The sequence below is a fragment of the Hemitrygon akajei genome, chromosome 7 (genome assembly GCF_048418815.1).
Source record: "Hemitrygon akajei chromosome 7, sHemAka1.3, whole genome shotgun sequence".
Taxonomy (NCBI): Eukaryota; Metazoa; Chordata; class Chondrichthyes; order Myliobatiformes; family Dasyatidae; genus Hemitrygon; species Hemitrygon akajei.
In genome coordinates this window covers 168,020,796-168,039,531 of record NC_133130.1, presented here as the reverse complement: position 1 = coordinate 168,039,531, position 18,736 = coordinate 168,020,796, and the positions used below count along the sequence as shown (strand labels likewise).

At 40.9% G+C, this 18,736-nt stretch overlaps 1 protein-coding gene across 3 annotated transcripts in view; it reads right to left on the bottom strand.

The window, feature by feature from the left end:
* rabgap1 (RAB GTPase activating protein 1) overlaps positions 1–18,736 on the bottom strand; it is a 242,797-nt gene that overhangs the window by 193,383 nt on the left and 30,678 nt on the right. For all 3 annotated transcript variants that reach the window (XM_073052552.1, XM_073052553.1, XM_073052554.1), the window contains one exon: positions 3,676–3,913. In XM_073052552.1, the coding sequence (XP_072908653.1) occupies positions 3,676–3,913 (238 nt within the window). The remainder of the gene's footprint in view (positions 1–3,675; positions 3,914–18,736) is intronic.

Here is an 18,736-nt window from a genome sequence, read left to right as displayed (position 1 = left end):
ACAGAGGAAAGGATGGAGTGGGAAGGTTAATATTCTGAACTCATTGCTTTCATATTACCTAATTAGTTTCTGATTCAACTGGTTGCATCACCACCTGGTATGAAGAGGCCACTGCACAGGATCGGAAAAAGTTGGAGAAAGTTAGAAACTCAGCCAGCTCTATCATGGGCACTAGCCTCCCCAGTATCAAGGACACCTTCAAAAGGCGATGCCTCAAAAAGGCAGTATCCACCATTAAGGACATGTCCTCTTCTTATTCCTCTCAAAGAAGAGCTACAGAAGCCTGAAGACACACACTCAACATTTTAGAAAAAGCTTCTTCTCTGTCATCAGATTTCTGAATGGACAGTGAACCCATGCACTCTACCTCACTATTTTTGCTCTCTTTTTGCACTGCTTATTTAAATGTATATAAATATATTTCTTATTGTAATTTATCAATTTTATTATGTATCACAATCTACTGCTGCCGCAAAACAATACATTTCACAACATGCCAGTGATAATAAACTTGATTCCAATTCCTCTCTGTGCCCCATATTAAATGTTAAAGGCATTCATCAGTGAGGAATGAATCAATCTGACAGAAAAAACAGGTTTCTCCAAAGATCAGCTGTATAGTGTAATACACCATAATGTAAATCTCTACAAGATATAACCATCAGGCAACACTGGACAGAAGGGTAACATGGCCCTCGTTACTGAGGAAGTGGCATTCAATACAGGTTCCTTCCAATTAATAACTCAACAGCAAATCAACTTCCACATTGATCATCCGCCTGCATTATCAATTTTACTCTCTATCCAGGCTTGAAAATTCTCTCTTCAGAAAAGACAGCCAAAGATGAATAGCTTCTTATGGCCACAAGTCAAATGAAAGATCTCTACCATTTTGGCCATGCCATCTTCTCACAGCTCACATCAGGCTGGAAGTAACAGAAGACTGAAGTCCAATACTACCAGGTTCAAGAACAGCTACTTCCCTTCAAAAATTCAGTCTTGAACCAACTATGATCATTTTGATCACTTTGCATTAAACTGGACATTTTGTACTAATTGTTTACTTGTAAAAATTATGTATCAGGCAGTCCCCGAGTTACGAAAGTCTGACTTATGGACAACTCGTACTTACAGAGGGAGAAGAACGCCATCCACCATTTTAAGTCAGATCACGACGCCATCCGCCATTTTAAGTCATTATGTTGAGTGTGGAACTTTGTTGTATTTGGCTTAAGTATTTCTTAGCAAGATTCACCCTGACACCCCCCCCACCCTTTCCAGTCAGCACCACCCCCACTTGTTCCATTTAACCTTTCTCAGTGTGAGTGGAGTTTAGGACCCGGAGCAGCACAAGACCTGCCGCCCACAGCAGCGGCTGTATTTTTTTAATTAAGTGCGATCATGAACAATAGACAGATCAGAAATGCTGATCAAGTCAACTAGTTCCTAAAGAGAAGTCTGTTAGGCCAATCAGACTGTTCACTACTGCTCAGCGATAGGACATAAAATCTCAGTTTTCTGTTCCATTGATGGAAAACGATCGCGAATGAAAATAAAGTGGAAATAATAAAGCAATTGGAAAGAGGTGAAACATCATCGGTCACTGGAAAAGCTTTAGGCTACAGTCGGTCAACGATCGGAACAACTTTAAAGGATAAAGTGAGAATAATGAAGCATGTGAAGGCCCTGCCCCAATGAAAGCTACAATTATTACCAAGCAATACAGTGGTTTAATTATTGAAATACATAGGTTTCTTAAGTGTTTTATATATGCATAGAAAGGTAAAATATATACTATATACTAAGACAAACATTTGACTAACTAATGCTAAATAATACGAGATGTACCTGTTCTGACTTATGCACGAATTAGATTTAAAGATGGACTCAGGAACAGAACTTGGTCATAACCCGGGGACTGCCTGTAACCTACATTTGCTTTCCTGTGGGTGCTGTTTATCTGATACTATGTCTGTGAGGCTCCTCCTGGTTACATACTCCTTTTAGTGCCATCTCCATGATAACATCTCCAATCCTCAAGGGGCACTAAAAGGAGTGTGTAACCAGGAGGAGGCATTCACCTCAAAAGATTTCTCAGTATTAATTAAACAGCCAAAGTCATCGTGTCCAGTCACACCAGCAGCCATTTTTCCTCTTCCAAAAGCTTTGTGTTTATGATATAATCTACCAAATTATGCTAGCTTAGATTTCTCCTGCCTACTTTCATGGTCTCACCCACTCTGACAAAAATCAGACAAGCAACTTCTATTATCACCCACAAACTTACTGCCATCCAATCTATTCCTGACAAGATTTAGTTTACAACTTGGGTAATTTTATGTTCACCTTTACACTGGTTTTATCTTACTGCATTCTCTCTCCCCTTTTACATCAAGGTTGGAACGCAAGTCCCTCTGGGTCAGGTTTGCAGCGGCTTCCTTTATGCTCATCTACAACCACCCTATAATTTCTTAATATCAAAAGAGGAAGTTTAAAAGACTGCTATTTAGCAACACTTTTCCACCTTTTATTTGGAATTTAAATTTTTTTCAATGCAAAAATTATACTCCTTCCACTTCCTTCCATCATCTTATTCTGCTTCTGGCTCTTCTTTTCCGTCCTGATGAAAACTCAAAATGTCAACTGTTTATTCCCTTCTATAGATGCTGCCTGACATGCTGAGTTCCTCCAGCATTTTGTCACCTTCTGGTGACAACTGAGATCCATGCAAATTTCTACAGATGTAACAGTGACAGGTATTCTGAATAGCTGCATCACAGCCTGATATGGGGGGGCGGGGGAAGGTGTCTAAGGCAGCAGGGAGTGTAAACTCAGCCAGCTCCATCACGGGGACAACCCTCTCCAACAAAGATTTCTTCAAGAGGCAGTGGCTCAAAACAGTATCCATCATTAAGAACCCTCATCATCTGGGACATGCCCTCTTCTCATTACTATCATCAGAGGTACAGGAGCCTGAAGAGCCACACTAAATGATTCAATAACAATTTCTTTCCCTGCACCATAGTTCTGAACAGTACCTCATTAATTTTAGTTTTTGCATCATTTATTTTGTAATTTATAATAATTTTACATCTTTGCACTGAATTGCTGGAACAAAACAACAACTTCATGTTATATAAGTCAGTGATGATAGACAATGGCAAACCACTTCTGTAGAAAAAGGGTTTCTAAGCTAAGAACAATCATGCTTACAGAAAGACCACGATCACCTACGTCATACGACACGGCGCATAATGATGATGATGATGAATAATAAGGAATTTGGCTCTTAAGACTGTTAGTGCAGACCTGTGGAATAACCTCTCAGTAACTTAACTGCTGTGCCAAAGTACCCCAAGGGAGATCAACTAGCAAATACTGGCAGCAACTAGTAAATACTGACAGCAACTACTAATAACAACTAGTAAACACTGGTAACACAATTAAACAAAAGCATAAATAGGTGAGAAAAGTTCATATGTATCGGGAAAAATCTTTAATTAATGACTGGTTTATAATAATGATCCCTCAACTTCCTACCGCATTTTCAGAGATAAGATTTAATAAATCTGCTACATGTATAGGGAAGTTTTATTGCTCTCCACCCTAGCGTTTACCCCAACTCTCAAACGACTGTGATCAGCAGTTTGCTAACAGTTTTAGAATTGCACTCACCTTCCTGCGAGGCTTTGATCGGCAGGTTCATTTCTGGTTTCTGACCCACCACCCTTAACCCCGAATACACAGGTGATGGGGTTAAGGAAATATCCTCAGTCAGTGACTCCTCACTCGTTGCAGAAGCTGGCATTGCTTCAGAAGGCTCCCTGGCACCTGCGTGACCTTCCATTGACGAGTCCATTAACACATCTTCCAGCTCCTTCTGCAGTTGTTGTTCACTTCCATTTCCAACTATCTATGAGCAACACAATGCATGTAAACTCTATTAACTACATTGCCACATTGCACTAAATCCCACAAATTAATTTGAACATTATGTATGCTAATTAAAAGTACATTTAAAACTCCCATTGTAATTTTGGTAAGCATTGAAGGGGAAGATAGATGTAATCTTCTGGTATCAATTTCACTGTTTAGAACATAGAACGATACAGCACAGAACAGACCTTTCAACCTATAATATTATTTAAGATAGTCTTTATTTAATTCTATAATCTTTCACAGTATATTGCCAAAAAAATAACAAGATACAAGTGAAAAAACAAGCTTTAAATACCTAAAGGATAGCTTATGCAAAGTAAATGAACAAAATACCATGATAAATACAATACTTGACATACCCATATTCTCATTTATAGTATGTACTCACATACAAAGTCTAACCCTTCTGCAGCAGTACAACCTACTCTGAAAATAGAGTGAACTTTTGAATACTCATTACCAGGAACTACTGACTGAAATTCAACAGGAAGATAAATGTTGCTATTTCAGCAAGTAATAGTGTCTGCAGGAAATCAGAATGATAAAGCATAATTTCAGAACCTTCAGAAATGAAGTGGTCAGATGCGAAGATGGAGGAAAGCTCACACAATTTTAGAGATACTCAGTATCAAATGAAAGACCATACGACCATAAGCCAAAGGAGCAGAATCTGCTCCACCTTCTATCTTCTCCCTTCTCCCCGAATCCTTGACACCCTGGCTAATCAAGAATCTAACTTGTTAACTGAAATTGTTTAAGGAGCTAGAAAACACCCACTCTCCCTCTTCGCACTTATCCTACAAGCAGTACTACACTTGCTCATTCACCTCCTCTCAGGGCCCCAAACAGTGCTTCCAGCTGATGCAACACTTCACCTGCCAACCTGTTGGGGTTGTCTATGTATCCAGTACGCCCAATATGGCCTGCCCACACACCTGGCTTCACCTATCACTTTTTAGCTTGCACACCTTCCCCTCCTTCTACCTTCTTATTCTGGCATTTTCCTCCTTCCTTTCTAGTCCTGAAGAAGGGTCTCGGCCTGAAACGCAACTGTTCATTAATTTCCATAACGTTGCTTGACCTGCCGAGTTCCTCCAGGATTTTGTGCGTGTTGCTTTGGATTTCCAGCATCTGCAGAATCTCTTCTGTTTGGCAAACTCCCATGTGTAGTTTACTTATAAGCTCTTGTGAGGGTCATCTTTGCTGATAGAATGCTCCTCCTCACATCCCCCCCAAAGTAAAAACTACAATAAATTTTACCAAGCAAACACAGTAACACATGGATTGTACATTGCAATAAGTCCCATGTTAGCATTTCATACAGAAATCTCTTGTCAACATTACCTGTAGCCATGGGATCCATGGTGAATCAACCATTTGGATTCAGAATTGGTTTGCTCATAGAAGACAGAAACTAATGGTGGACAGGACTTATTCCAGCTGAAGGTCAGTGATCAGTGGTGTTCCACAGGGATCTGGTTATTATAAACAGTAGAGATCCCAATACATGACGGCATGGTAGAGTATAGGTTAACACAATCACTTCACTGCACCAGTGATTACCATTTGGGGCTCATTTCCCACCGCTATCTGAAAGAAGTTTGTATGTTCTCCCCGTGACTGCGTGGGTTTCCTCTGGGTGTTTCGGTTTCCTCTCACATTCCAAAATCGTCCAGGTTAGTAAGATGTGGGCATGTTGGTGCCAGAAGCGAGGCAACACTTGCAGGCTGCCTCCAACAAGATCCTCACTGATTTGTTTTATTACAAACAACACATTTCACGGTATGTTTCAATGTACGTACAGTACAGTGCAGAAGTCTTAGGCTCATATGGGTAGGCCCACTTGCAGTCCACAATAGACACCCATATCAGAATCAGGTTTATCATCACTCACAGGTCATGAATTCTTTTTTGGTGGTGAACAGTGCAATATGTAAAATTACTACAGTACCATGCAAGTCTTTCAGCACCCTAGCTATAGATATGTGTGCCTATAACTTTTTCACAGTACTGTATGACAAATAAAATAAAAGCTAATCATATTATAATCATAAGTGGCCTGGATAAAATTGCAGATCTGTGGGTTAGCAAGTTTCCATGTGACACAAAGATTTGTGCTGTGCATGGCACCAGAGGTCTGGCAGGAATGCAGCGGGATATAAATCAGTTGTATTTATGGCAGAGAAGTGGCAGATAAGAGTTTAACCCAGCCAAATATGAAGTGCTGCACTTCAGGAGATAAAATATAAAAGGACTGTACTCTGTTAATGGCAAGATCCTTAACAATACTGCCATGCAAAAGAGGGACCTTGGAGTCCAAGTCCATAGCTCCCTGAAAGTGGCTACACAAAGTAGTAAAGGCTGCACATGGCGTGCTTGCATTATTGAGAAGATGAGATCAAGAGCTGGGAAGTTATGCTGCAGGTTATGACCTCTAGTCAGACAACATTGTGGCAAAGACGTGGAGGCTCTGGAGAGGGTTTGACCAGGATTTGGCAACATGTGCTTTATGGAGAGGCTGAATAAGCTTGGGCTGTTTTCTTTGAACAGAAGCTCAGTGGAGATCTGATACAGGTGTATAAGATTATGAGAGTAGATAGCCAGCATGTGGTGGTCACTTGGAATGTGTTGCCAGGGCTGCTGGTAGATGCAAAGTGTTCAAGAGGCTCTCAGATTGGCACATGACTGTGAGCAAATGGAAGGATATGGATATTGTATTGGCAGAAAGGATTAGCTTAGTTGGTCATTTGATTACTTCAGCAGTTTGGCAGGTTGACTTGTCCCTGTGCAGTACAGTTCTACATTCCAAAGCCTTGACTGTTCTTCCCTTCACTCTCATCACCTCCATCTCTTGACACATTTCTTCCTGTCTTCCTATACCAACCGCATTCATGTTCTGTAGGCAGGATGCCAACTTTAAACGTTGAAAGTGCTACGATGCTGAACATTTTACCTTTTCAATAGCATGAATCTTATAAAGTATAGTACAATAATACTGTGATGGCCAGCAGACCTTATACCCAATGACATAGGTACACGTTTGCACTAGCACGTCGTCGGCTCTGGTGGACTGGGCAGATGAGATCTTCAGTGAGATCCAACAGCTAGGAAGGTGATTCTGCAACATTCTGTGGAGAGTGAAAAACAGAAGTAGTCCTGGTCAACCACTGCAGCCATGAAGACTCCAGTTGTGATGACTACTCGTACCACCGGACCTGGACTTCCGAGGTTGACAGAGTGGAACAGAAGTGCAACAGCTCTTTTGCTTTAAAAACAGATTTCCTATCGTCAATGGATACAACAGACAACCTCCACCACTGTGACAGCACTTAGAGCAACAAATGGATCAGCTGGGACGTGTTCTATGCTGTTTTGGCTCCATTCCAATTTCTATCACCGTCCTCAACCAAATTACCATTGGCATCCTGATGTCAAGAGACAATCTTTCCTTGCACAGTGGTTATAAATACACTGTCAATGCAATTGAAGGGAATTAAGCTTCAGTACTCAATCGGTGACTAATCCCTGTTCAGAAGAGAGATTAGTACTCAGCAGAAGCACTACATGGATGAAGAGAACCAAATAAAGGGAGATCACTCCAACAGGAAGAATGGCAGATTAAGGAATAGACGATGAATGGGAGAGTGCTGATCCACTAACACAACACCAGCAATACCATCTTTACAACTGTGATGTCAAAGCCTGGGTATTTTTCTGTATCCAGTCTAATCACTCCACATTTATTTTTCCCTGGCACTGCCTATAGTGCATGAGAAATAAAAACTTGCCTTGTGCAAAATAATGTCATAAGTGCATGTACTGTGGCTTGTCTGCACATCCATAAAGCACAGCCCAAAAGTTGTGAGGGTTACGGAATAGAGGAGCATTCCAAGCGTTTCACTCTATAATCCAGGAGTTGGCTCAACTTGAGAGAACAACTTGTCTCAAACTCAAGGTTTAAGAGTGACCACAATGCAAGAATGTGTACTTGTCTTGTACAGTGATCAATTCTGGTCAAAAGTAAAACTTTTATATTGAAAGACAATACTAACTCCGCCATGGACAGTCCCAAGACTGGCTGTAAAAAGAAGAGGGTTGGGCATGGGGCCAGCAATCCCATCCCGCAAAAAAAACCCAAAGCAACAGAAATGCCAACAGAAACTCTGAAGATTTCATCCTTGGGAGAGGAAAGACCTTTGCCCAGAAGACATATGAAGTTGAGTGGTGAAAGCCGCAAGTCCGTGGAAGCCACAGGGCTGATCAAACTTCTATAGAGCCTATCCAAAGAACACCCTGCAACAGCTTGAAAGACTGGCCTAGGACAGCGCTCTGTCGGTGACCTATACCCCAGCAGGGGTGAAGGGTTTAAGAACAGGGAAAACTCTGAATTAATTCCATTGTTTAAAAACTAAAATCTATTCTGTTAATCGCATTATAGGTCTCAGGGGATTAAACAGTGTTAAGTAATGCGTTGCACGGCCTATTGAGGGTGCAATAGTGATGAAATTAATCAGTTTTTGTGTTACAGCCTTAACCTCACCCAACAACAGAGCACACAAGAAGAACACCAAGATATATTAACACAAGAGATTCTGCAAATGCTGGAAAACCAGAAAAAAACTGCTAGAGGAACTCAACTGGTCAGACTGCATTTATGGAAAAGAATAAACAGTAAACATTTTGGGCCCAGACCTAGTCTTGATGAGGGATCTCGTCCTAAGACGTCAACTGTTTATTCCCTTTCATAGATGCTGCCTGATCTGATTTCCTCCAGCACTTTGTGTGTGTTACAAAGATATATAGACAGGCTTAAAATGACAGATGATGGAGGAAGCATGTGAAGTCCAAAAACAGAACAAAACAATTGAGTCAAGAGGACTGTCACTACTTCAAGTCACATAAATTCGAAATGGCCCCTGGCACACTGCACAGGAAAGTACACCCATGCAGAAGACAAATATGGGTGTGATACAGTCTCAAACACACAATGAACCAGCTTAAAACTGGATTAAAATATCAGCAGAGACCATACGACTTCCTGCAGCATACAATTGCTCCTATGCTGAATTATGCTTGAGCTTCAGGGCTTTTTCTGAAACATCCAATGTATTCCCCCGTCCCTGGAATACTGCACAAATCCACAGACTGACGTGTAATGGATTTAATAAATCAACAACTCAAGAACTATTTCAAAGCATAGCTCACCAATATTATTTTTTTATATACTGCCTAGGTTAAAGAAATTGCTATCTGTAATTCTCAATATTCTGAACTTCATGGATGCAGTCAAAACCACCTGATGCTCCCATTAAGGAGCTATGTGCAATAATGCTATTCCAAATTATATCAGACTAAATATTGGATATTAATGCCGATACATAGAGACCAGTACCACAGAACAACCCTCAAATGCAATTACTGATATCACTAGATTCCTTTGTTAAACTTTGCAACATTAAGTTGGACCAGAAAGTTGATAAAATAACTAAGAGACATGTAAAATTCAGCAATCAGAAAGCCTCACCCCTCTCCTGTATTACCTCAGAACACAGAACAGCATGGCACAAGAACAGCCCTTCAACCCACAATGCTGTGCCAAAACAAATAAACTAATAAATCAAAAGGCCAACTGATTCCTCATGTGTACATAGCCCACTTCCTCACATTCATGTGCCTATCTGAGAGCCTCTTGAACACCCCTGAATGTCTTTTAAATGCATCTGCCTCCTCCACTATCGCAAGCAGAGCATTCCAGGTGCCCACCACTCTGTGCAAAATTTCCTTTAAAATTACCCCCTCTCACCTTAAATACATGACCTCTGGTGTTAGACATTTCAACCCTGGGGGGGGTAAAATGATACAGTTTGTCTACTCTATTCATGCCTCTCATAATCTTATAATCCTCTATCAGATCTCCCTTCAACCTCCGCCTGGCTCCGACTGTGATCTACATTTTTTCCTTTAGTTAATCAGTTCATACCAACTCAAACATACAGTTTTAAACACCCTTCACATGCTTTTCTCCTCTTCCCCACCTATCAAGTGTAAGGCTTGTACAAGGATTCAATAACCACAAAACAAAGGACCCAGAAGAGCAGGTGGAACAGAACTGGGGGAGAAGCAATTCAGAATTAATGACTCTCTTAAACAAGGGTTCCCAAGCCGGTGTCCACGGACTCCTTGCTTAATGGTATTGGCCAAGGCATAAACAAGGTTGGGAAGCCCTGCTTTAAAAAGTTAGAACTAAAATATAAAGTGATACAAGCACTGTAAATCAAAAGTATATAACAAAATAGTGAAAAACAAATTGCAATCCCTAAAATTCAAAGTTATAACATAAAAGTTACTCTACAAGTTGTTACACTGTGCTAGATTTTATAACACCGCCAAGATTCAGAAATAGAATTTGAAGTGGCACGATTGCGTAGCAGTTAGCACATTGCTTAACGGCACCCGTGACCTTGTGGGTTTGCTCCGGGTGCTCTGGTTTCCTCCCACAGTCCAAAGGCATACCAGTTAGCCAGTTAAATGGTCATATGGGTGTAATTGGGCAGTGTGGGCTTGTTGGTCTGGAAGGGCCTGTTACTGGGCTGTATCTGCAAGTAAAATAAAATAAATAAACCATCAGCCCACTGCTGGGAGTTACTTGTCATTGGTACCTGGCTTCTATAAATTAATATTCTGTACTTTAGGCATTGTGTTTTATTGATTCACACAAGCTTTTTGCCTCACGATTTTTCTCAAACTTCACTGAGATACTACTCCCAGGGTGTCACATAATTGTACTGAATCTAAATTATCCTGTAAACAATTTTTAGTGCACATTGCACCAAAAAGCTTTTTTTAAAAATAAAGCTCTTAGAAGCTATGTCTGAAATTATGTATTTTCTTCTCTCATTTCTAGTTTGGCATCCTTCTTAAAAGACTAGTTTTATTTGTCACGTGTACATCAAAACATACAGTGAATTGCGTCGTTTATGTTAAATCATAGCAAGGATTATTCAAGTGTCATCAGTGAAACTTCTGCAAATATTTTAGCATTTAATTCTACAATCACATTCTCATACATTCAAGAAAAACTTTGGAAAATCAGTTTTGAAAATCAGGTACAGTTCTTTAACTGGAATGGCTGCAGATTCATTAAATCTATTCAGAAAAAAATTCCAAGATTCAATGCTGTTTAATATCATTTCCAGTACACAAATATAAAGGAGAACAAAATAATTGTTACACAATGCAGCACAAAAGATAAAGAACACAATAATAATAAAATAATAAATATTAATATATTATTATGTAATACAATTAATATAAATACACAAGATAGCTTATACACTTAGGATTGATTTTATGTCCACGAAATGACACTAGGTACAGGAGAGTCTAAACATACGGTGACTGACAGGAAATGATAAAGTAGTGGTGGTTGGGGGTGTGGAGGGGAGGATTAGTGGGTGGAGGTGTTGATCAGCCTTATTGCTTGTGGAAAGTAACTGTTTTTGAATCTGGTTGTCCTGGCCTCGATACTATGTAGCCTCCTCCCTAATGGGAGTGGGACCAACAGTCCATGAGCAGGGTGGGTGAGATCCTTCATGATGTTACTGACCCTTCTCTGGCACCATTCTGTACAAATGTCCCTGATGGCTGGTGCCGGTGATGTGTTGGACAGTTTTTAATACCCGCTGTAGAGCCTTCCCATCTACCACAGTGCAGATTCCATAGCAGCCTGTGAAGCATTCAGCTTGTCAGGATATTCTCAACCATGAATCTCCAAGCTCCCATTCTACCTAACCGTGGAATGGTTCTTCAGCGTTAGCATTTACAGAAACATCCAGTATTATATGCCATTTTTATCTTTGCTGATAATGATTCAAAGATCTTAAAGAGCAGCAACGTAACTGCAGATAAGATACTATCTTAGCTGAGCAAACTCCTCTTTAGAGACTCATGCTCAAGATTGGTTCATGAACAAAACTGAAACTACAGGAGTAGCCTCAACCCTCTTAACCTTGTCCTGAATTCACAGCTGACTATGCCACTTTCCCAGTGAGACCAAAGGGACTGCCTTCATCTGCAGCTGACCCAGCACGAGGTGATGGAGGAACTGCTGCATAAGTTCTTGCAGAAATGTGGTTTCAGGGCAATATCCCATGCACCAATCTTCAGGCCACTTCACTCAGGGACTTATGCTAATATTATTTTTTGTGACTGTATGCGCTATCGTAACTATTTGCATTTTGCTGCACGTCACTGTATGCACTGTGTTTTGCACCTTGACTCGAGAGGAACACTGTTTAATTTGGCTGTTACACGTGCAGGGCTGATTGACAATTAAACTTGAACAATCTACACATTCCCCAATTCTTCTGGTGTCCAAAACTCGACTAAGCTCATCCTTAAACAAGTTCAGTAGAGCCCAACTGGTCCATGCCAACTACAGCATCCACCCAGCTAGTCGCAGGTCCCAGTTGTCTGTGGTCGGCTCATAACCCGCCAAGCCCTTTCTTGACTTTTAAATGCTGCAATTGTACCACTTCCTCTGGCAGTTCTCACTACTCTGTGTAAAGAAGATATATCAGGTCTCTGTTAAATTTCTCCCCTCTTGTACCCGTGCCCTCTAATTTTGGACTCTCAAACCTCAGGGAAAAAATACAATAATCCTGTGTACAATAATCCATACACCTCATGATGTTATAAACATCAATTCTCACTCTTCTAAGCTCCAAGGAATGAAGATCCAATAATGGCCAACCTGTTCCTGTAAGTCAGGCCCTCTGGTTGAGGCAGCATCCTCAAAGCTCCTCTGCATCCATCGGCCTCAACATCTCTCCTATAATGGAGCAACCAGAAATAAAGGCACCACTCCCGATGCGGCACAATCAGAGTTCAATAAAACTGTAACACGACCTCCCAACCCTTGAACCCAACACTTCAAAGGCAAACAGGCCACATGCCTTGTCCATTACACCATCAATCTGTACAGGAATAAAGCTTTTTTTAAAATCTGGATATTCCAAATCTTAAAAAGCCTTAACCTAACAATCCTTGGGTTAAGACTCTTCAATCTATGAAAACAAACTCAGTGTTGAATTTGCCCACCCCTTTCACGCTTTTTGTTTTGTTTCCGATATAATTTTTCATTGTTCAATACTGCGGAGTGCAAGTCACTTTTACTCAATCTCTAAAATAGGTTAACAGTGAAATTAGATCTGGAAGTCATAGGTAAGGGTGAAAGGTGAAGTATTTAAGGGGAACCTGAGGGGGAATTTCTTCACTCAAAAGGTGGTGTGAGTATGGAATGAGCTGCCAGAAGTAGTGGTGGATGCATTTTCAATTGCAATAGTTAAGAGCAGTTTGGATAGGTACATGGATGGGAAGGGCATGAAGGGCTATGGTCTGGGTCCAGGTTGATATGACAAGGTAGAATAACAGCTTGGAATGGAATAGATGGGCCAAAGAGCCTGTTTCTGTGCTGTAGTGCTCTGTGATTCTATGACTCATAAGATGTACTCATTTGAGAAGTCTAGTGACCCAAGACACAAAAAGTTTATACAATAAACACAAGAGATTCTCCATATGCTGGAAATCCAAAGTAACACACAAACACAAAATGCTGGAGGAACTCATGTTAGGTAGCATCTATGGAGAGGAATAACCCGATGAAGGGTCTTGGCCTGAAAAGCTGACTGTTTATTCCCTTCCACAGATGCTGCGTGACCTGCTGAGTTCCTCCAGCAATTTGTGTGCATCCCTCCAAGTCTATACTACCTTAGAAACCAAGAACAAAACTGAATATGTATAATTTGCGGAGCAGCCTCGACAGGCCAAATAGCCTAATTCTGCTCCTATATCTTATTATCCAAGCCCTATAAAGCTGAAGAAACTTTACTTCTATACACCAAACCCTCTTGGAAAGATTTGCTTTCCTGATCATTGGCTGCACCTGCATGGTAGCAGATTTTACAGACCATCGTACAAATGTCCATTTACCAACCATTACCACAATAATTTTCAAAACAGACTTTTTCTCATTCTGCCAAAGTGAACAAGCTCAAACTAGGATAATGAGGTTTGCAGGTTTCTGGTAATAATCAGATCAGATGATACACAACCTCCACTCATGTCAATAGACACAGGAATCACTCCAACTGCTGCCAAACATCCAGATCTCTAGACTTCTTAACCAAACCACTGTCATAAATTTTAAAAAGTAAATAAGCAATTGGGAATCTAGGATTTTGCTAAACTCATTTTTACACCAGCGTTACCGGTTACTGTGACTGTGGCCAAGTACAGCTAAGCAGATTTACACAAAACATTGTCGCAGAAAAGCAGCATCCATCAAGGACCTCCACCATCCCGGCCATGCTCTCATCTTGCTGCTGCCATTGTAAAGGTGGTACAGAAGCCTCAAGACCCCCACCACTGGGTTTAGGAACAGTTATTACCCATCAGCCACCCAGAGAGAGTAGCTCCACTCAACTTTCATCACCCCCAACACTGAAGTGATTCAACAACCTATGAACTTACTTTTAAGGTAGTGGTCACCAACCCATCAATTGTGATCTTTGAGACTTTCCCAGTAGATCCCAAAAAAAAAAGAAAAATAAATACACAAATACCGTTGAGAGACTGTTTCCAGGTTGCAGGGTTTTAGTTCCATTCTTTCTACCCAGTGCGCATGTGTGTAGTTCCCCCGCCACGCAGTGCACAGTGCACATCAGTGGTCCCCAACCACTGGGCCGCAAGAAATCCATATGATTTGTTGAACTTGAACGCACGCGAGGTAATCAGTCGCCCAAACTCAGTGATATCCTCGCGCCAGGGATCACTGGTTGGCCTTGGGTAACCAGCCGCCTTACTTGGCCGGCAGTAACCATTGGTACTGGCCTGGAGCGCGGACAGATGGGCACTGCCTCTGAACCTGTTTAGCACACTGAATGTTCGTGAAGAACCCGGTGCTAAAATATTCGCAGACGACCTAATTCGGGCTCAGGGTTTCGTAAGTAGCAGAGCAGCTACCTCGCTGCAATCTACTGAAACAAACTTTTGTTGGCCGATAGATCCCTACCAACCTACAAGGGGGGAGGGGGCACGCGTCCTGTCACACTCCTTGGTCGGTCGGTCACTCTCTCCGGACTGCGATCGCCATGGCCCCGGCACGGGGACCTCCAGCCCTCACCTTCTCTTCTCACCCCACCTACGACCAGCTGCACATGGCCATGGCGTCTGGCGGCAGATGGGCGGAGGCTGCAGTTCAGGCCCAGAGGCTGTCTAATGAGGCAATGAAGCCCTCAAAACTGCTTTGGTACCCTTGAGTCCAAACACCCTGCACTTAAAGACAAACCCGTTGAGATTTCTCAGCAGAAAAACGTGAGCAAGTGGGACAGAAGCTAAGTGCTGAGAGCCACGTAAACTACATTGTGGAATAGACTGGACATAAGGAACCTGCTTCGAGTATCACTGTATACTGTATTCTGGGCGTGTTTTAACATCCCCCCCCCCCCCCCCCCCGTCAGCTGGTCCACAAGAATATTGTCAATATTAAAAAGTCCGCAGTGCAAAAAAGGGTGGTGACCCCTGGTGGACATACATTATTTCTACTTCTGGGTTGCGGGGTTTTACTTCTGGTCTTTTCTGCCTGGTGCGCTTGCATGTGACTAACCAATCTGGTCGATCTTGCTTTTCACTAAGGCCAAGTAGGGGATCTTGGGCTTAAAAAGGTTGGTGACCACTATTTTAAGGGCTCGATAACTCGTAATAAATAAGCAATATTTATTATTTATTGCTTATTTTTCTTTTGCACATATTTTTATATTTCACACATTGTTTGTCATGTGCGATTTTTCATTGATTCTATTGCATTCTTTTGTATTTACTGTGAATGCCTGCAAGAAAGTGAATCTCAGGATTGTGTATGGTGACATATGTACTTTGATAATAAATTTACTTTGAACTTTTGACTCTTAAGTCCCACACTACCAGGTTCAAGATCAGTTTGCTTTTCATTGATTCTATTGTATTTCTCTGCCCGATGAATGCCTGCAAGAAAATGAATCTCATTTGGTGGGAAAGTAGCACATTTGTTGTTGAGAAATTTGCAAAATTTAATATCATCGAAAAAAAGCTGTGAAATGTCACATTTTAAACACAGCAGCGTAGTGGTTAGCGTAACACATTACAGTACAGGTGACCAAGGTTCAATTCCTACTGCTGCCTTGAAAGAGCTTGTACACATTCCATGTGACTGTGTGGATTTCCTCTGGGTGTTCCAGTTTCCTCCCACATCCCAAAGACATATTGGTTGGTAAGTTACCTGTTCTGTGATTAGGCTAGGATTAAATTGCTAGGCGGCATGACTCAAAAAGCTATAAAGGCCTACTCCATACTGTATCTCAATAAGTAAATACAAAGAAACAATTCTTTTTGAATGCACTTTTCATTTGGCTACCCAAGAGGTCACCCATATGTGTTCCTCTGAGCTGATAACTTATCAGGCACTTGAAATGGTTCAAGTTTTTAATATTGATTATTTGCGCTGGTTGCAGCAATGACAAATGACAAATACCGGGTCAAATGAAAGGTGACTGATCTGATCTACTCCTGGTAAGAGTCACACTCATTCTTAATAATAGGTTTCACTTCAACACTGTAGTATGTTAGTTCATTACTGTGTTGATAAAGAACAATGACCCTGAAAGACTAGCATTCAAAAAAGCAGAAATCTCAGATCTGTAAAATGAAATGAAATGTATTTACATAGTGCCGTTAAATCTTTTCAACAGGGTTCTTACCAACTGGATTGCGAATGCTGTAACGTGATTGTAGCTTAATATGCCATCAGAAGGTGCAAATTAAATCAATAATGGGAGGACAATTCTAAAGCTCTATCTTTCAGTTACAAACAGACCATACTGTCCACAATGACAGTAACCAAAGGGAAAATTCAAGATTATTTATTGTCATTCTTCAGTACGAGTGTAAAGAAGAACAAAATGAATTTTAACAAAGATGAAGGTCTCGCTCAAAGTAAGAACTTGAATTTGATTGCATACACACAGCCCTCACCAGACTGGACATGCCCAGGCATCATCCCTGATGAAGATGGCAGAGCACAACATTGAAACATCAGTCAAAATTGATACTTTTACCCGGATGGAAGCCTGAGAAGAGTTTATTCCTCAAGAACAAAATGACTAACTCTGGATCTAATGCAGAATAAACACAAAAAGCATAAAAGAACAATACAAAAAAACACAAACCAAAAGAATATAAATATAAAAGCAGTCCTATAAAACACACTGTACAAGTAACTTATATACATAGACCAGGGGCTCTCAACCTTTTTTAATGCCATGGAGCCACACCATTAAGGTTGGAAACCCCTGACCGACTGACTGTATGTATATAAAGTGACACTAGATGTGTGTATGTAGTGATGGTGGAGATGGTGAGGTGGATTAATGACTGGAGTTGTTGATCAGCCTCAGGAGTTAAGTAACTGTTTTTGAATCTTCTTGAATATCAAAATCAGATTTACTCCCATAACCACCAAACTTAGAGATCTTTGCATCACAATTTGATATTAAACAATTCTTAATTAAATCTGGTTAATAAAATCAAGCATATCTAAAGGATCAATTACCTGCTGCAGCAGACATGTATTAAACATTTCAGTTACCCCATCAGTAAGACATTGAAACATTTTTAAAATAAAAATGATGCATCACTGAATGGAAAGTTCCAGTTTAGAATGCCCACAGCATTCCTGTGTATCCAGTGCAACTGAATAAAGACTTTTAAACAAGTTCCAGATTCTGCAAGGTGAAGAATAGGGATTGAGGAGGGAAGCACAAGGGGAGAAGAGGATCGGTGTACATTTAAACCACAAGCAATGTAACAAATTTTTGCATCTTAAATGATTCACTGTTCTCCCACTCTAATTAAAATGTTTATTGCTCATGAATACTAAAAACAGTTAATTTAATGTAGTTGAAGTATACACTTCCAATTCGGCACTGTTCTTAACGCTTAAAAAACTAATGCCAGATTCAATCCACTAAATGGTGAAACATGGACAAGAAGCTAAAAACAGCAGTCTTGTCCTTTTTTAATTACAGGATTTGACAACTGAGACACAGTTAATTCAAAACATGATTATGCTGTAACTTCACTAAATGGGCTCCAAGGGGACCACAACCTTGCCATGGTTTGGAGGCTTGTGGGAGCTATTCTGGCTGGAGTCAGGGCTTTATGCTTTATCTCTTGGTAGGATCACCCTTGCCAAACAGATTAAAGGGTAGAGGCCAGACTAAGAGTGGTCCACTGGTCCTCCAGGTTTGGGGCTCAGCTTAGGGCTAACAGACCTGATTGGTAAAACAAAATTGTTACGGAAACAGCAATGGAGAAATCCTTTTACATCTGAGTGGCCAAGGACAGACAGAGATGGAGGACCTTCATTGTCGCCCTAAATACTGGCAGGGTAACAGGCAGTAAGTTCACTAAAGGGAAAGATCTTCTATATGGTACTGCTGCACACACTGAAATAATCCACAAAACCAAGGGCTACAATCCTTAGTGTGTGCTCTGCAAAAGGAAGTTCCTTTCCAAGGCACCATGATCTAAATCTGCACCCCTTTTACCCAATAACTGACGGAGTCTTACAAGTATGAGCCAAAGACCTCAATTAAGTTTCTTTTAAGGGAAGTTACCTTTGATTGCTTAAGATTTTCCACGACTTAATGAAAACATTTAGCTAGATATTTCCTCAAAAGGTTTCTTACACTAATAGCAACTT